A 19389-nucleotide genomic window follows, 5' to 3' on the forward strand; every position below is an offset into this window, starting at 1 on the left:
GTGCAGGTGCTGTGCCTGCTGCGCCACAGACAGGCGGGATGTACTGGATGTGCCGGGAATAGTTGCTGTCGATGTCGAGGCCGATGGGAGGACGGCCGTCGCGTAGGCCGGCTAGGGGTTCGTCTGGGCATGGATGGCAGATGGCGCCACAACACGGACGTGCGCACGTCTCAGGAGAACGTCGGAGCCAATGCGGCCATGGCGGGTGGTTCGCGTGCTTGCATATCCACGCGGAGCAGCCCTGGCGCGCTGTAACTATGAGACGTGGTGAATCGGCGCTGTGGAGATCAAATGGCCGCGTCCCAGTCCTGTCTACTTGCCATGCAGTCACACGGGGGGCGCTAGTTAGTTACAGTATTCGGCAACTTCCCACTCCCTCTCTCGCAGCCGCATTGCTGCCACGACGGCGCCCCAGGAATTGCTTCTCACCTTCGACTCACCGCACGCAGCCCCGCACGCTCGTTTCAGGACCACACACGCCCGCTGAGGCAGCGGCATCGTCACCTGCGCCGTAGCAGCGAGGCGGGACGCATTGCTCCGCGAAGGAGGGGGACGCAGACACGTCGGGCGGCGCGCTCCCAAGGCGGCAGAGCATTGGGCATAGGCTCTCGCTATAGGCATGGACAGCAAGGGTCGGCAATCTTCCGCCGGCAAGTTCTTCGGACGACGCCTGCACAAAGACAAGGACAAGCACACGGGCGACGCCAAACACACGACCACATCCTCCACCGACAGCCCCCCGGGGAGCTCCCATGGCTCGCTCTCGTCACGACACTCACACAGACACTCCATCGGCGGCGCTTCGATAGACCAGCGGCCCGTGTCCATGACGGCCGAGGGCATCTTCGCGCGAGCCGGCCCCGTATCCTCCATCGACCCCCCGCGAGACGACGCCCTCAAGAACGCCGAACCGCTGCCGCACCACCTCAACAAGGGCGGCGGCGACTTTCATCAGTATCCCGTCTTCAACGCCACCGCAATGCCCCAGAACGGCTACTCCAACCCGGGGCCACCGCGCCCTCCGCCCCATTCGCTCGGCACCACCATCGCCTCGAGCAACCCAGGCGACCGTGGCGTCTCGATGCAGCAGTGGGGCGCGCGCGGGAGCAGCAGGGACGGCAACTACTCGTACTACGCCGGCACTGACTCCTCCAACAACACGCGCACCTCGTCCGACCAGGCGAGCATCTACAGCAATGACTCCAAGTCGCGCGGCAGCAACGTCTTCTACCCGCAGAACCCATCTCAGAGCACCATCTCCTCCATAGGCCTCGATGCCGGCAGTCTTCTCCCCACCGCCGTGTCCACCCCCCGCGACTCGCACCGCCATCTGCTGCACTACAACTCCTCCTCGCCCTCCGCGTCGCAGACCTCGTTCAACCAGAACACGCTCAGCATACAACGACCGCCAGACCATGTCGTAGAGAAGGAGTTCATGAACCTCATGGTGAAGCGAGGATGGAAGAGCTTACCAGAGCAGGCGCGGCGGCAGATGGAGGCCTACAAGATTGACAAGAAGTGGACCCTCGTCTACCAGGACAAGCTGGCCGAGTTCAAGCACGAGGAGAAGAAGCGCCAGACGCAGCGGATAACCTACGGCGGCCCCGGTGCCGGTGGAGGCCAAGACATCCTCATGCGCGCAGAAGAGGAGGGCTCGCCCGAGTGGTACGTCAAGAAGGTCATGGACAACTCCATATCTATAAAACAGATGTCGAGTTTGGAGATCAGTCTGCGAACACAGCCCATCGCCTGGGTCAGGGGCTTCATCGAAGCGCAGGGTCAGATCGCCCTCACGAATGTCCTGGCCAAGATCAACCGCAGGAAGACAACAGGGCCGGCGCCCCCTCCCAGCGTCATGGCGCAAAAGGCGGAGAACGACGTCGAACGCGAATACGAGATCATCAAGTGCTTGAAAGCGCTGATGAACAACAAGTACGGTGCCGACAACGCCCTCAACCATCCGTCCATCATCCAGGCGCTGTGCGGCTCTTTGATCTCCACACGGCTCAACACACGAAAGCTTGTCTCAGATGTATTGACTTTCCTGTGCCACTGGGGCAACGGAAGTGGACATGAGAAAGTACTGCAGGCACTCGACAACCTCAAATCACAATACGGCGAAAGCAGTCGTTTCGATGCATGGATGCGCATCGTCGAAGTCACGGTCGACGGCCGTGGCAAGATGGGCTCCATGGTAGGCGCTTCAGACGAAGTCCGCAGTGGAGGTATCGGCGTAGAGAACCTGCTCATGGAATACGCCATCGCGACACTCTTCTTGATCAACATGGTTGTGGATGCCCCGGAGCGCGACCTGCAGCTTAGGATGCACGTGCGAGCCCAGTTCACAGCATGTGGCATCAAGCGCATCTTCAACAAGATGGAAGGCTTCCAGTACGATGTCATCGACAAGCAGATCGAGCACTACTTGGACAACGAAGCTGTCGACTATGAGGATTTCCTTCAGAAGGAGAACAGCTCCATGGTCGAGGGCGTGGAAGGCGAAACCAAGGATCTCAACGACCCTCTGCAAATCGCAGATGCTATCATGAGCAAGATTGGTGGCACTCGCGCGCAAGACTACTTCACGTCAGCTATGCAACACTTGCTGTTGATGCGCGACACGGAGAGCGAGGATCGATTACGCATGTTCCAATTGGTGGACCAAATGCTGAGCTACGTGGCTATGGACCGCCGACTGCCAGACATGGACCTCAAGCAGAGTCTGAACTTCACTGTGCAATCTCTGCTTGACAAGCTGTACACCGATTCGGAAGCCCGACAGGTTCGCGATGAAGCAGTCGAAGCACGACAGATAGCAGACTCGGCTATTGCAGAACGCGATGAGATGAAAGCGCAGCTGGAGCTGGGTGCAGATGGCCTAGTCTCTAAGCTGCAGAAACAACTTGCGGAACAAGAACGTATCATCGAGCTCCGTGGTAGGCAAGTAGAGACGATGAAGGCCGAACTAGCGGAAATGCAGAGGATACGAGCACAAGAGCTGCAACGCAATGAACTGGAGACGCGAGAACTGTACTTGATGCTTAGAGATGCTCAGGACGTCGCAGCGTCGGCAGCGAAGAAGTCTGGTAAAGACGGGCTCGCTACCACCGATCCAGCTCAAATGCAGGGTATCATGGACCGCGAACGTCTGATGAACAGACTGGAGATCCAACTGCAACGAGCCAGGACACAAGCAACACTGGAGGGCAAGTCCCTGCAGATGCAGCCCAGCGAGAAGCTTAGGGAACTGCGAGAAAAGATGGAGGGCGACATGCCTGGCATGACCGAACAGGGCTATGGTGGCCTCGAAGCCAGCTCGTTCGGATCAGTACGTGCCAAAAGTGGAGTGCCCCGCAGGAAGCCCCTCCCTGGCCTTCCTGGCCAGATTGGTGAGGATGCTGAGATGTCGGAGATGGACGATGATGATGCTGTCATCGAGAAGCCCCGTCTGATCCAGATGCACAAGCCAAAGCTCAGCACTTCGACAGCCAATGCCCTCATGGCGGATATCACGGCGAACGTCAAGCGATACGAAGACTCTGATGCCGAAGGGGATGGCGTTACTACAGGACCATCGCATCCCAGCCTCGAATCCGACTCACCAAAGACACCTGGTGATAATGAGGCACCCAAAGCCAACATCCCTCCACCTCCACCCCCGCCTCCTGGTGCCCTTGGATTCTCGAACAACATTCCTCCTCCGCCTCCTATGCCCGGTACTGCTGGACCTCCACCACCTCCGCCGCCACCGCCTCCGCCAGGCAAACTTGGCTTCAAGCCCGGAATTCCTGCACCACCTCCCATGCCTGGAGATGGCAGCATGCCACCTCCTCCACCACCGCCACCACCAATGCCAGGTGCCAAACGTCCTGGATTCATGCCCAAGGCGCCTGGATTTGGCGCTGCCCAACAATTTGCTCTTTCTGGACCGCGACCGAAGAAGAAGCTCAAGGCCCTGCATTGGGACAAGGTCGACCAACCTACTACCACTGTCTGGGCCACTCGCGGTCTCAGCTCGGAAGAGAAAGAAGAGAAGTACCAGGAGTTGGCAAGGAAGGGTGTTTTGGAGGAAGTCGAGAAGCTCTTCTTGGCAAAGGAGATCAAGGCGATTGGCAAGAAATCTGGCAAGAAGGACGACAAGAAGCAGATCATCTCTCGCGACCTCATGCACAACTTCCAGATCAGTATGGCCAAGTTCTCATCGTACGGAGTTGAAGATATCGTGAGGATGATCATCCACTGCGACAACAAGATTCTGGATGATCCTGTCACTATGGAGTTCTTGCAAAAGAACGACTTCTGCGATATTCCCGATAACACCGCCAAGCTCATGGCTCCCTACTCGAAGGACTGGACTGGACCCAATGCTAGCGAGAGCAAGCGCGAACAGGACCCGAACGAACTCACACGAGAGGATCAGATCTACCTTCTCACTGCCTACGAACTGCACCACTACTGGAAGAGCAGGATGAGGGCGCTTGCGCTGACTCGCACTTATGAAACTGAGTACGACGAGATTTCCAACAAGCTGCTGGAAATCTCAAGAGTATCCGAGAGCCTGCGTGATTCGTCAAGCTTGATCAGTGTTCTGGGTCTCATTCTCGACATTGGTAACTTCATGAACGATGCCAACAAGCAAGCCAGTGGTTTCAAGCTCTCTACTCTGGGGCGATTGGGTATGCTCAAGGATGACAAGAACGAGTCGACATTCGCCGATGTCGTTGAAAGAATCGTTCGCAACCAATATTCTGGATGGGAAGGCTTCACCGACGAGATCAGTGGCGTTGTAACAGCCCAGAAGATCAATGTCGAGCAACTTCAGACCGACGCCAAGAAGTATATCGACAACATCAAGAACGTTCAGATGTCGCTAGACTCTGGTAACTTGTCCGATCCGACCAAGTTCCACCCAGAAGATAAGGTCGCCATTGTTGTACAGCGGAACATGAAGGAGGCTAGAAGAAAGGCAGAGCAGATGCAGGTCTTCCTGGAGGACATGCAGAAGAGCTACGATGATATTATGGCGTTCTACGGTGAAGATCCGACCGACGACAGTGCGAGGAGGGATTTCTTTGCGAAGTTGGCCAACTTCGTCCAGGAATGGAAGGTAAGTCATCAACAATCCTCTGTTCTTGTGATCGCAATGCTGGCTTTACACGGCTTGGTTATACGTTGCTATGAATCAATTGCTAATTTGCTTGTAGAAATCTAAGGAGAAGAACACCACTCTCGAAGAGCAACATCGTCGCAACGAAATCTCCATGCGTCGCAAACAAGCGCAAACCGCAAACCCTCTCTCACCCAACGCCCTCTCCTCGGACTCCGATGCTCCCAAATCACCCGCATCCACCGGTGCTATGGACGACTTGCTCCAGAAGCTACGTGCTGCTAAGCCCGAAGCAAGAGATCAACGCGATCGCCGTCGTCGCGCCCGCTTAAAGGACAGGCACCAGGTACGCGTGGCTAGTGGCCAGAAGATCCCAGAGATCGGCGTCAACATGGAAGATGGTGGAGAAGGTGCCGAGGGTGAGGACGAGAAGAACAAATTGCTCAGTCCCACCAGCGAGACTGCGGATAGCGAGGCTAGTAGCACCGCTGGTCCTGCAGCTGTCGCTGCCGCCGGTACCGCCGAAGCAGACATCGCAGACCGCGCTGCTGCCATGCTGGAAGGTCTCCAGTCCGGAACTGGCCTAAACAAAGATGGATCACTATCCGTCAGGCGGAGAAGAGAGAGCGCGGACACGGAAAGACAACGAAGGAGAAATCGACGCAATCAAGCATCCGCCAAAAGCGAAGACGGAGGCATCTTGAGCCCGACTGCTATACCCGAAGAAGGCGAAAGTATCATCGACGGTGATGGCGCCGCCGACCAAGAAGGCGACGAATCAAGAGATCCCACGACGCCAGTCACAGTCGTCCACCCACCGAGTCCGGAATCAAAGGGGAGAGATCTACCTACTCCACCGCCGGAGGAAGGCTGAGAGAGCTACGTTAATACCGCCACGTTGTCACGTACTGGGGGCGCTGCTTGCACTATCATCGCTGTTGTAGCAAGGGAAGCCATACACTTGGAAGGAACGGAGGGGAAGGAAGCCAGTTGGGAAAATAATTTTCGCGATAGCCCCATTTTCGACTTCGATACCCGATCGCCTTGTTTTTTTTTTTTACTTACTTTGTTTTGTCATTTTCCTCGCTTGAGCAAACTATAAGCTTTTTTTTTAACTTTTTACACAACATGGCTGTCTCTGCTTGTTTTCCTTGTCTTGTATTGTAATACATCTGGAGGGACCTACTAATGCATCGCTTGCGTCCTTGTGATGTTCGCTGGCGTCGTTTTTTTGCTTGGTACTGTTATTGTAGGGAAGGTGACGGATGGGTATGTTTGGATGATGGGATGGATGGCTTGGTATGGGTGGGCGAGGAAGGAAGGTTAGATATCCTGGGGAAGGTATGATGGGGGTTATAGGAATTATCTCGTCATCTTTGTTTCTTCGTCTCTGTTCATGTGATGTTGGAAGTTGGGAGGTTGGCGTTGGGAAATAGCGGCATGAGGTAATTCGCGTCAGTGGCGTTAGGGTGATGTATATGGGTGGTTTTGGTAAGTTGTGTGTCGTCCCTTCCTCTTCAATGTGCTGGGGCTGATGTTATTCACAGCGCGGGGCATGTTCGGCGATGTGGGCCTTCTGTGTTCAGTTCCTTACTTATCCATGGCTCCCGTTTGTCCGCGGTCGGCAGCCTCGTCATTGGGCTACTTGCGTGCTGCGTCTCAATTGTTCCATTCATTCCCATCCCCTCTCTTCCGATCCGCAACTGGCGCATGTCTTGTCGCTCAGCCCAGGTTTCTCTATAACCACGCCATTACGTCATCGCATGCGATGTAACGTGAATAAGGTCCGTAAGACTGATGCTCTCCTCTCGGTCACTCGCATGTGCGTCATTTCTTCTTCAACGCACTGCTCAAGGCAGCAACGTCAACGAAAAAAAAAAGATGGATTCCGTCGTTCGTTTCGTTCATGTGAGCCTCCAAAGTAGCTCACACTTAGATCTCGAGATCTCCGTATCGTTGTGGATGCTTCGTATCCAGGACCGCACTTCACAGACCGTCTCGGGTTGAAGCTCACTCTCCAGGGATGGTTTTCGTGAGAAAGAGAGTCCCCCTGGCACCATCGCTACTATCGAGTAGGTGTTGCTGGTGGGTCGCAACACAAGCTTCTGGATCATCAGGCCTAGGCCCTTAAGCCTAGACGTTCTGCCCTCGCAGAGTCATATGTGGCACACCTGACGCTGTGTGAGTGTGGGTGGGAACGATTGAAAGAGCTGCTTTGTAAAAGATGGAAGAAGTTGTTAGTATGTCGATGCGCCACCGCTTTTGTATGCAGTGCGAAGGCGAAGTAGAAGGTAGCACTGCCATGGGGATCAGGTTGGCTGAGGTCGAAGCTGGAGGCGGAGAGGACAGGATTCTTATACAGGGAGCCCGGGTAGTGCAAACGCAAGCAGACGCGCTAGCCTGATTGGGACTGGAATTCATTGCTCACTATTGCCCGCACGAACTGGACAGCCTCTTCCTGACCGTCTCTCGTTCGTAGATACGAAAATGGTAATTTTGAAATTGCTCAATCCACTAAGCTGTCACCAGATATTGCCACCGCCATGGCTTCTGACCGACCTCGAGCAGCCAAACGAGAAGCGCCTTCGTCCCAGCGCTCTGGACGTCATCACAAGAAACCCAAGACGCTGCACAATGCAGCCGATTTTCGCGACAAAAGGGCGTCCGAGAAGAAGGGTAAGACCGACAAGAAGGAAAGAGTGCAGGAGGACCCCAAGGCTCGCTCCAAGCATTAAGGTAGCTGCAAAAGAAGGAAGCGTGGAGGGTCGTATTCGTACTGTTGTCATCACCGAACAGCCCATTCTAATGTTTGAGCCCCGCTTCAAGATCCAAGACTTATCTCAGGGCACCGTGTTCGATTTCCTGTTGAAGGAGGAGGTAGCTTGAGCCGCTTTGGCCGGCATTGACGTTGAACATAGGCGAAGGATCGCATGTGTAGATGGTGAATACATGGTCTTACTGTATCGTTATATCATTGTAGTCAGACGCGTTACTGACTACTAGAAAGAGGCAGAAGAACACTGTGGATGCTATCAGGGAGCCGAGACGCCTACATCAACGTCTTTGTTCTACTTCGCGCACTTTGTATCGCTGGTGCGTTCTGCAGAAAGTTCTGTTCAGTTTATTCCGAGCATGAGAATGTGATGGGTAAACGTAATAGGTATTCGTGAACTGTTTGAATTACTAATGACATCGTACTACTGTGTCATACTACCCGCCGCCTATCCTTTTGCTAGAATATGGTATATATAAGAAAACATGACTAGCATGTACCATCAAAGAGAGTCGTGAAGTGCCCATAAGGAGATAATAAAAAGGTATCGTAACGCCCGAAAATGCTCACACCGTACAAATTACCCACACCGTCTACCACTTGAGGCGGTCGAAGAGGTTGCGGCTCCTGACATCCCTCTTCTTGCTACCACCGGGCAGCGCACTTGTGCAGTCGATCAAGTCTCCCTTGTTCTCAACACCGAGCATGCTCATCTTGACCATTGCGCTTACGAATGCTGAGTCCCACATACCCTTGCTGGCGGCAAAGGCGATGAACGGGCCGGCAGTAAGGGGGTTCTGTGCAAGGCTCTTGTCGGAAGGGAGTGTGAAAGGAGCCCTACCACGCATGGTCTCGGAGTAATATTTGTTGTCCCAGGTGCCGACAGTGGAGTCGAGGGCAGAGCCAGCTTTAGAAGGGTCGGTGAAGCGTTGTTTGGCAGCGGTGTGGGCGCCGATGAGAGCGGCGAGGTCGTAGGGTGAGAAGCCTTTTTGCGCTGGGAAAGCTGTTAGCTATGAACATGTTGAAGACTAGAGATGTATGCTTACCAAAGAGCCCGACTAAGTCCTTTGCATTGGCGTGACCGCTAGGTAGAACACCGAGAGCATTCGCCTCGCTGGAGTCCTTGCGGCCAACCTTGACGGGAATAGTGGGTCCTCCAGGACATGTCTTGACTGCATGTGCGGCGGCAAATTGGATCAGATCGGCAACACCGACCTTGGTCTGGGAGGCGACATTGGCAAGGTTACCGCAAAGACGCTCCATACCGCGGTTCTCATTGTTCGAGCACTCGTTGGCGAGGATGAGAGAACCGTCGCATGCGCCGTTGAAGCAGTCATGGAATGAAGATCGGATAGCAGCGCGCGCAGCATCTGTGCATTGGCCGTCCCCGAGGAATTGTTGGGTGAGGGTAGAAGAAATTTGAGTCCAGACAGCAGGGCATTCTTGCGCAGGTTCCTTGCCGCCGCCACCGAAGATGCCGTCGAATATGCCGAAGATCTTTGCAAGAGTACGCTTCTCTTGTACTGGTGCTGGGACGGTCCAGTCTTCTTCCCGAATGGTGTAGTTGGAGTAGGCCTGGACTGTGCTGGCAGCCGCAAGGCCAGAGATAAGGACGTTGCGAATATACATTATGTGTGAAGAGAAGATAGTGGTCCTATCGAGTGAGTGTCTAGTAGGATGAAGAATATGATAGGATAGTTGAGAAGTGCCGAGAAGCGAAGAGCGAATGACTGTGATGACCTGAGATGATAATGGTAAGAAGAGAGCGATGAACATTTCTTCTTATACACTGTAACATGTTTCTGAGAAGCGGCAAGAATAGCAGCCGCGACTCATGCTTACACCTAGCACTGTATGAGTAGCTGTCTCCTCTGACCCCGAATCCCATGGGTAAGCGTTGAGGAGAGGTGCTGGAATAGATGTGACAGGCCGCTAGAGCAATGGTGAGGAAGACCCACCGCTACTGTTTTGGGAGTACGGATATACGCCACTATGTGACCGGTGGAAAGCTCCTGCTTGAAGCGTGACATGTTTTAGCGAACATGCCAGTTATGCTCAAGCTTACGATGTGGTTCCCAGTCATTCACCTCACGAGATGTGGTGCATCTGCTCATGGTCGTTGATCGTCGTGCCATAATTCGCCAACTCTGCGTGGCGATCATGTAGTGGATCTCACTCGCAGCAGCTTCAGAGTCATGAGATGCATGCAATGCTGCCGGTACTGCATTGTGCTGAACAACATCGATACTGCTTTGCAGAGCCTAACCCTCCGATGAACGTTTTCTGGTGTCGCATTAGCAAACGGACCGTTAGTCTGGAAGGTGATACCCCTTTCTGTCGAAACGAGAGAGTTCTAAAGAAAGATGTGGGGGTGTTGTTTATTGTTTCAAGACAGCTTCAGACTAGTGAACGTGGAGGAACGGCAGTGCCGATAAACGATGATCAACACGGCCCCGCGGTTTGGGCCATGGACGCCCTGCGTTTGAGGCGCAGGGCAGGGCTTGTGAGCCTGACCATATGAAGTCTAGAGTCGCGAAGTGGTTGATAATGGGCTAACGTTAGCGACTTGAGGTTCCTGGCATCGGTGCGGCTAGCACGTGTCGCGCATGTTGGCTTCGCCTTCGGCAGGTAAGCTTGCAACTAGACACTGCCGGATGGCAATAAGTCTTTGTAAAAAGAGGTTGATAGAGCTCTTTCGACGTTGCCAATTGATTGAGTAAGGTGGAGACTGAGATCCGTTCGTGTTTGCAATCCTGCGCTTCGGAGAGGGAAGGCCGCTCCGTAGCTCTCACGCAGGGTCTTTGTCGAGCCCTGTCAACTGTTAGAGATACAACCTGAACTCCACAGCCAATTATCTCAGGCCCAATAGTCGGCTTCCTGTTTGACGATGCGATAGCGCTGATGGTGTTGCGGACATGCATGTCGGAGACCCGAAAGTGGAAATCCCTATAAGGATAGTCCAAGAAGGCGATCCTCTAGCGAAACCTTCTCTTGCCGAATTGCACCCTTGCAATTACTCATGACCCACCAACTTCGCGAATGCAACTACGCTTGCGACTCAAGCCCTCTGCGTCGGGCGATGGAATTTCTGAATTCGACGAACAGCGTGAAGCCGTCGAACGAGATGGCGCCACCCGCATACCGCTTATCTGTGATGTGCGCTCGTTCGCGCTATTGAGGCAGTGGAATTGTCAACAGCACCACCCACCGCCTCGAGGTCGCGACATGCGACGTAGTGTCCGAATCACACGCGAAAACCCGCACATGTCGTACAGAAGGCGAGACCGACATCCACGCCTATCCCTCCATCTTCGAGACGAACGCCACAACCCATGTATGGCTGCGCATTCACCCTCCGGGCTCTTCCGCCTCGCACCGCTGGCACCTCCCCGGTCAGCTATCGGAATACATGAACAAGTGTCGGCATGGAGTTGGATGATATCGTTGGACAGCATGATTGGGGTGTGTCGAGATGCGGCTGCTAGATGGGTGAGATGGCACAAGCTTGCTCTCACAAAAAACGGCGATGAGGAGAAGGGTGGGGTCATTGCGACGGCATTAGTGATGACAATGCAGGTCGGTGTCGCGCAATTTAATGGGCATGCAAAGATGCAGTCAAACAGACGCTTGAGGAAGGATGGATAAGCTGCGCTGAGCGTTGAAGCGCGTGTTGAGGTCCTTCGCGGTTTCTCATTACGCGAAGTCGCGTGATTCCGCGTTCAATGGGAAGGCGCGGCCCACCCTCGGCAACACCACAACACAAATTGGATGATCGGTGAGTGCTATGGGAGAAGCAATCAAGCATGATGCATTTCTGCTGCAAGAATCCCGAAAGCCGCCGTAGCAACGTGGGCACATCACAGCGCTAGTGCTGACGATCTGGCGACTCACAATGCATTTGCCCAGAGATAACAAGACTTGACTAAGTCACCGATGAGCGCGCTCAAGAGGGGTAAACAGCTCTTTTGTGCGACACCGCATATATCGGCAGACGCTCTGGGATGCGACGTATCATATGTACCTCGCAACACCATACCACAGGCCCGCCGCAACGGCCACAGCAGACGCGCCCAGCGCAGCAAAACTGCCTCCTTGGAGCGAGACTCTGGACTCCGAAGACGTGAAAGCGTCCCAATCCGCGTGCGCCGGGAACATACACTTCAACGTAAAATCTGTTTGCGAGCGACTACAGATCGTGTTAGTACCGCGCATGTGTTGGCAAAACTTGGCCCGGAGACGGAAAACTTACGGATACATGGTCGAATTGTAACCCTCCTCATCCATATACCAACTCTGACAACCCACAAAAACGGTCTTTTCCAGATCTTTCTTGACATTCTCAGTCCACGCCGTGACGGCCCGTTTCTTCACCTCGACGTGGTCGACCTTGCCGCTCAGGATTGGTTTGATCATCTTGAGAATATACGAGACCGTATTTTCGCTCGTGAGGATGAGTGAGTGATGGCCATTCGCCGTGTTCGGTCCGACCGCGATGAAGAAATTCGGGAACCCATCGACGGCCATACCCATGTATGCAGCCGGGCCTCCACGCTGCTTCCATACTTCTTGCAAGGCTGCTCCGTCGCGACCGTAGACTGAAAGTGGGTGCAACCAGCGGGTCGCCTCGAAGCCGTTGGCGAGTATGATGACATCGGCGTTGATGCGCTGTTGGCCGGATGTAGCCTTCCCATCGGCACCCAGAATGAGCTCTTTACCATCCACAGCTTGGATGGGACGATTGGTAAGCGTAAACTTGGAGTTCTGCATGCTGGGCAACCACTCAGTATCGAAGACGCGTCTCTTACATCCATACGGATAGTCTGGCGTCATGATATCATGGTACTTTTCCGGCACGATTTCCTTCATCATAGCCAACTGTTGTGTTTCGATCGCAGCCCGCCACTTCTTGTGTTTCATTTGGAACACGGTTGACCAAATGACTTCCACCAGCAGATATATCAGGACGCGGTTTACATACCCGAGGAATGGAAGCCACTTGTAGACCGTGGGTGCGTATTTGGCGTAATTTTCTTTTCCGAAAGGCTCAGAAAGTCGTGGCATTACCCAGGGTGCTGATCGGCCGATCTGAGTGAGTGTTTTAACTTTATAGGGTTCCTTGAGTAGCGATGGAACTATCTGCGCGGCGCTGCAGCCGGTTCCGAGTACTACTACGTCTTTTCGGTTGAGATCAATGTCGTCGCGCCAGCGTGCAGAGTGGAAGACGTCGCCTTCGAAGGTACCGCGCCCTGGGATGGAAGATGGCCATGGGTTCGGCTCTACAAGGATTCCCACACAACTTATCACTGCTTTGGCGCGCACGACTTCTTCATGCAGGTATACGGACCCGCGACCAGAAGCGGTTGCTTTGTCTTCTCGATCTCGGGTACTAAGATCGCCGGTTCCAGGGATCAGGTGCTGGAGTGTTACTTCCCATTGCGCGTCGGCCTCAATCCAGCGGAGTTCCTTTACTTCGGTGTTTAGCTGGATGTGAGAGGCCAATTGATACTTGTCCGAGATCTCGTTAAGATACTCGCGGAATTCTTCGCCGGTGGGATACAAGCGTTTCGAAACGTAGTTTGGTGCGAAGGAGAAAGAGTATAGGGAAGTAGGCCTTGTGATGTTCAATAATTGTCGTTACGAGCTCGCACAATATCGCTTACACGTCGCATTGCTTCGTTACAGTCAGTGCTATTCCGGTTATCGTGCATGATAAGACTTACTACTCCTGGGTACCTGTTGATCCACCAAGTCCCTACCACCGATCGTCAATCAAGGCAATCATGAGATCGCTCTTTTGACTCACCTCCGATACCAGACTGGCGTTCAACAATTTTGAATTCTTTCAATCCGAGCTTTTGCCTTAGTTGACTTCCAGCCGCAATACCTGTTGCACCCGCCCCGATGATCAAGACGGAATAATAGGTTGTCTTGCGTTTCTTTACGCTGTTCGGGCTCGTCATATTAGATAACGAGACAACAAGCACAATACAAGAAAAAACATCAATCAAGAACTCATGTACCTATGTGCGCGACTGCTAACACACGGATTTGAAAGCAGGGCGTTGGGCGCCTGATGCCGGTGGTAGATTAGCCGCAGGCGTGAATCCATGCTGCAACCTAACTACTCGTTCCCTCGTTTGATTGGTCATATACGCGGGCGCATCCACCTTGGGGTGTAGGGTCGTGTTCCTGCAGGATCAAGTTTCTGACGAGACGGGACGAATGCGCCGTTCGGCGTCCGTGGATTGCGTGGCTTGATTGCGTCAGGAAGCTCATCGTTAAGAACATCGTGAATTTAACCCTAACTAGGGACATATGTCAACCTAGCACTTCCATACCACTATGCGAAAGTCCATCCAGAATACCCTCGCAATGCCCAACCAATAATGCCACCATCGTGAGACAAGCTACCAAACCGCGAGTAACGCCATCAAGAACATGCGAAAACTACGTTCACTTCCCACCAAAGATCCTCTTAATATCTGCAAACTTGACAGGCTTAACAAGGTACATATCCACACCTGCCTCTTGCGCGTCCTGTTGATCCTGCGCACTCGCGAGTCCAGTCAATGCGACGATATGCGATTTCGGCAAGCCGTTCTTGCTCTCGAATTGGCGGATATTACGTGTACTTGTCAGACCGTCCATGACGGGCATACTCAGATCCATGAGTATGAAGTCGAAAGGGCGGGCTGGCGGTGAAGAAGACATGGCTTCTGATTTGTACGTTTCGAATGCTTCGAGACCATTGGTAGCTTCCACGTAGCGTAGATTCTGCCGTTTGGCGAACACGACGAGGAGCTTCAGATTGATGGCATTGTCGTCTACGAGGAGGACACGTGGATTGAAGTATTCACCGCCTTCGCTGTGGGTGGGACTCAGGGGGGTGGTAGTTATTGGGAAGGGACGCGGTGGCGGTGGAGAAGGGTATCCGGCGGCCTCGTCAGCCTTTCGCGTTGATACATCTTGTGGGAACATGTCACTGAGACTTCGCTGAGCCGAGGCACGAGGCGGTGCAAGAGACTGAAGGTCGGGCTGAACTAATGAGGAGCTCATCGATCGGCTGATGTGTCGCTCGTTGTTGTGTTGTGAGGCGCGTTTCTGGCACGATAGAAGTGTCCGGGCGAGCTTTCGAGGTCCGCAGCTGTGCGTGTCGTCAGTAAATTGGTCTCAGACTTGCGTAAGGAATACTCACGGCTGTGTAACTATTTCAAGGATCCAGCCAAGCGCTTCGATTTGTCTCGCAAGCTGAGTCTCTGCTGCTACTTTCTCTGCAGTATCTGTACAAACGCAAACTACTCCTAGCGGTGATGTGTTATTGCGACTGGCATTCGAGCTCTGCATCAATTGGTAGAGAGAAGGTGAGTCGATGAGCAGAAAGTCGATGTCGGTGACCGAGATGTCAGTGCTGGCGTGCTTCGAGGCGACGATCTTCATGTCAAAGTTCTTGCAAGCGTTTTCCATGGACTCCTTGGTTTTTAGCCCCCGCTCGCCACCTTGCGTGTTAGTCATGTCGCAAACGATGGAGACAGATGTGCCCTTCAGCTCTTGGGGTGCTCTGACAAGAGCATGATCTTGGTGGGCATTCGCCTTGGAGCCAATGGGTAGACGTATGCTGATCTTGATGACAGTACCAACGTTATGCGTGCTCCTTACTTCAATCTCGCCTTTCAGGGATTCTATGATCTGCTTGACGATCGAAAGACCCAATCCGGTACCGGAGCTGAAAGGGTCTTCTTGACTGAATGGCGAAAATAACTTTGTCCGCTGGTACTCCTGCGACATTCCGCGACCGGAGTCTTCCACACTAAGAGATAGGTCCATGAAGTTGGCGGAGCTTTTTTGCTGTATCATGTTGATAGCAATATAGCCAGAGTCGGTGTATTTGAGCGCGTTCCCAAGTAAATTCATCACAATGCGTCGCAGAGCACCGGGCTGCGATCTCACGATCCAACTGACGTATGGGGCTACGATCAAAGACACAGCAACAGAGCCATGTGTATCTCTGCCTGCCACTTCGTTGCTGCTATTCGTGTCCTGGAGGAACGCTGTTGCCGCCTTGCTCTCAGCTTGATCGTAGATTGCGGCTCCTTTGATGTGATGTGTCTTCCTGAACGTGTGACCAGCACACACAGTGTCGCAAACTTCCTCGACTAGTTGTGCTAGATCGAAGTCGGACGTAACACCAAGAATCGAATTATCAGAAGGCTGTCGCTTGTTTCGCCCCAGGCTTCGCTTGTTCTGACCAGAGACTTTCTGTAATTTGTTGATTTTGGCGTAATCAAGCACGTGATCTATCGTATCGAGCAGTGTCTTGCCGCAAGTTTCGATTGAAGACACCAAAGACTCTTGGTACGCCGATGCCACCGTCTCGCGTAAGAACTCGACAGATCCAAGGATACCATGCAGGGGCGAACGCAGCTCGTGTGATATAGACGCAATGAATGTGGTTTTGGCACGATCCGCTTTCTGTGCATTGAGTCGTGCTACTTCGCTGGTCACTGAGTTCCCGAATGCTTGGAGATATGGGAGTTCGTTATCCGGGCTCATCAACCTTCCGGCTTGGGTGGTCCAGATAAAGCCACCAGCAATCCATCGTTCCGTAGCCGGGCACCAGAGTGGCAGGAAGATAAGGCTCCTAACCTTTGGCAGAACTTTGAGGAACTCGGTTGGGATGAATCTTTCTCGCTTTTTGCGCGTCTTCTTGGTGTTAGCGGCGGGTTCGTCGACTGTGCGATCCGACTGTTCTGTCTCGGAACGTTCAGACTTCTCATCAGAAGAGTTGATGCCCATGCCATCCTCATTGTAGTTGAAGAACTTCCCGTACGGATATCGATGGATATAGCGCTCCATGGCAGCTTCATTGAAGCTGAAGTCTGTGTGCACTAGGGCCGCATTGCCTTCGCGTAAAGATAGTCCGACCACAGGACAGGCCTTGCTGTCAGTCCCATTTGCATCGGATACGCCATCCGCGTCGACGACTGTCTGTTTCTTGTGCCTTCGTGAAGCCGTTGAGTCGCCGGTATCAGTGTTGTGTGTCGCACTCTCGTCGCTGCTACCGGCTGTGCGGTTGTAGTCGTAGAGATGGGTTCTTATCCCAGCGGTCGAAGTGTCGAAGAAGACGACACCATCGGCCTCAGTACTCTCGCGAATTATACGAGCGGCGCTGTGGAAGATACGAGCTGCGTCGGATTCGGCGTCACGCTTGCGGTGAGCTTGTCTGGCAGGCACAGACGTGTTGTGGCCTTCTTCTTCGTCAAGGGCTAGTAAGCGCGCGTTCTCGGTCTGCTTCTCCATAGTGGTGGGCCGGTTGCCGTCTTCTCGACTGTCCTGTAAAGAGGAGCGCTCGATGAACTGAGTCAAGCCACGTACCATGCGCTCACCCTTGTTGCGGTCCATGCTGTCTTTGGCCAGCTCGAGGTGCTCCATGACGGCGGCGGAAACATCTTGCATGAAGCGCAATTCGCCAGCACTGATTCCATCGCGAGGCTTCTCATCAGATACAGCATAGACGCCAATGCGGTGGCCTGCTTTGGTAATGATGGGGACGCCTGCGTAGAACCTCACACCAGGCTCACCCTTAACATAGTCCCTATCGGCGAATCTTGCATCTAGTCTGCAATCAGGTATGACCATGCATTCGCCAGTGTAGGTGCTCCCATCGTCCTCTTTTGCAGTGTAGGTCGAGGAGAAGGTATGGTAACAGACAGCATCGGTCTTGGTCAAGATGGCGTTGCCCAGCCAGACCTCGTCTTCGGGCTCTTCGGCGACAGGCTTGAACAGCGAGAGAGTTCGCGTGGCCTCGGCAAGAATGTACTGGTGGTGCGCGTCGATCAGCGATACCATTGCCCGCCGGGTGTCAAGTCGAAGCGTGGCGAGCTGCGCAAAGGCAGTCAGTGATCGATCGCGCGACGTCTGGGGTTGGAAGCCAGAGTAGGTCAGGCCTTTACCAGAACCGTCGGCAGCGTCAACCAGGCTCTGTGCATCGAGCCATGGGCGGTAGTACCTGTAAGCATCCTTAGCTGCAGCCGAAGCGTTTCTATCGCATAACCCAAACCTGTGGAGATCGCGCTCGCGGGCTGCTTCTGGCCACGAGTAGCCCATGGTTCTAGTATGTTCGTGGGGGATTCAGCATGTCCTTCTAGTAGCACAACATAGCAGAGTATCAGTCCCAAGGCAGAGGCACAACGGTGGGGGGTTTGCGACTGGCGGCAGCGAGGGTGCTTGTTCCTCTTGCAGGCGAGTGGCTGCCGCTGTCGTCCATTTTGAGTGACATAGTAACTGCATTGGTGCTAGGCGGCGGATATCCTGCTCCGCGGGTCATTCCAAGGCAATTGCATTTCTTTTGGCATGGGGGGAAACGAAGAATCCGATCGAGATGCGCCCGTGGTTATTGCCAGGTGACGAAGCGATCGTGCAGTTCCGCTAGTCACCTGTCTAGCCAAATGCCGATCTCCCGCATTCCAGTCGATGCGCGACAACCAAACTTTCAGACAGCAACTTCTGCGACGTCCATACGACAGCGCCATGTTTGAAGTGCCGGATGCGAAGCGGTGGGTCGACTCGCTAGTGCGCCTGTTATCTGCATACTGACTTTGCCAAGGGTTCGCCGCGCTGAGCTGGAGTCGCCCATATCATCTAGACAATCCTCGCCAGACCCCGATCTCGAAGAGCTGCTGCGATCCAAGATAAACACCGAGTTTACCTATACCACGACCGAAGATGATATTCACGACATCGCGCAAAGCGACGAAGACGAGACGGAGCTGCGGCTCTTCGCTGCGCCCGCAAACGCTGCTCCACAATCGCTGAAGATTAGAATTTCATCGCCAGGCGCCGATAGCGGAGAGCCAGGACTGATTCTGAAGAAGCCACGGAGCTATTATTTCGCCGACGAGCCCACAAGCGAGGAGGAAGACGCCTTCAGAGCGGCCGCCATCGAGGGAAGGAGCGTCCTGGAGCTGTCGCGGCAGCCATGGCCCGGTTGCGCCCTGCCATGGAAGGTGCGCACCATATCGCCGGCCGGCATGAGCAAGGAGGTCCTGGTCGGTCACCCTCCTACGCTCGTCACGGTCGAGGATAAGGCACACAAGCGCACAAGGAAGGGCAAGAAGTCACGCATAGCGATACGGAAGAAGCTCCAGGCGGTAAAAGAGAAGCAGAGTGAGGCAGCACGTCTTGCGCAAGAGAAGGAAGAAGCCAAGCGTGAGAAGAACACTCGGAGAAATCGAGAGAAGAAGCTCAAGAAGAAGGCGAAGGAGCAAGCGAAGAAGGCAGTTGATGGGGCCACAGACGGGGCAGCAGAGGCTATGGATGGTGTGGTAGAAGACACTGTGATAGAGACTCAACCTGTTGCTGATGGGTCGATATGAGGCGCATCATTGCACACCTTTATTATCTCATCAGCGTTACGAACGAGACTGGCATCAGACGCATGACTCTCACGGCTGCAAGTAATACTTGCTTGGTCATAGGCACCCTTCACCTGTGCCATGAGGCTACCTTTACC

The 19389-nt window shown here is 53.9% G+C and overlaps 5 protein-coding genes across 5 annotated transcripts; 2 read left to right on the forward strand and 3 right to left on the reverse strand.

Moving 5' to 3' along the window:
* Nucleotides 1–619: 619 nt before the first annotated feature.
* J4E79_004007 (uncharacterized protein) lies at nt 620–5981 on the forward strand (the record flags this gene model as incomplete). Its single annotated transcript, XM_049352897.1, has 2 exons — nt 620–5107; nt 5205–5981. The coding sequence occupies 2 exons, from the start codon at nt 620–622 to the stop codon at nt 5979–5981; spliced, it is 5265 nt and encodes a 1754-aa protein (XP_049212276.1).
* A 2492-nt stretch (nt 5982–8473) lies between these two features.
* J4E79_004008 (uncharacterized protein) lies at nt 8474–9509 on the reverse strand (the record flags this gene model as incomplete). The annotated part of the gene is made up of 2 exons (XM_049352898.1): nt 8474–8874; nt 8927–9509. The coding sequence occupies 2 exons, from the start codon at nt 9507–9509 to the stop codon at nt 8474–8476; spliced, it is 984 nt and encodes a 327-aa protein (XP_049212277.1).
* Nucleotides 9510–12125: 2616 nt separating this feature from the next.
* On the reverse strand, nt 12126–13840 carry J4E79_004009 (uncharacterized protein; the record flags this gene model as incomplete). Its single annotated transcript, XM_049352899.1, has 3 exons — nt 12126–13491; nt 13541–13568; nt 13684–13840. The coding sequence occupies 3 exons, from the start codon at nt 13838–13840 to the stop codon at nt 12126–12128; spliced, it is 1551 nt and encodes a 516-aa protein (XP_049212278.1).
* Nucleotides 13841–14333: 493 nt separating this feature from the next.
* On the reverse strand, nt 14334–17984 carry J4E79_004010 (uncharacterized protein; the record flags this gene model as incomplete). The annotated part of the gene is made up of 3 exons (XM_049352900.1): nt 14334–15024; nt 15076–17886; nt 17938–17984. 3 exons carry the CDS (start codon nt 17982–17984, stop codon nt 14334–14336), a joined length of 3549 nt encoding a protein of 1182 aa, XP_049212279.1.
* A 423-nt stretch (nt 17985–18407) lies between these two features.
* Nucleotides 18408–19252, forward strand: J4E79_004011 (uncharacterized protein; the record flags this gene model as incomplete). Its single annotated transcript, XM_049352901.1, has 2 exons — nt 18408–18433; nt 18484–19252. 2 exons carry the CDS (start codon nt 18408–18410, stop codon nt 19250–19252), a joined length of 795 nt encoding a protein of 264 aa, XP_049212280.1.
* Nucleotides 19253–19389: the final 137 nt, after the last annotated feature.

The sequence above is a fragment of the Alternaria viburni genome (genome assembly GCF_023758015.1).
Source record: "Alternaria viburni strain BMP 2772 chromosome Unknown scaffold_7, whole genome shotgun sequence".
NCBI classification, from domain to species: Eukaryota; Fungi; Ascomycota; class Dothideomycetes; order Pleosporales; family Pleosporaceae; genus Alternaria; species Alternaria viburni.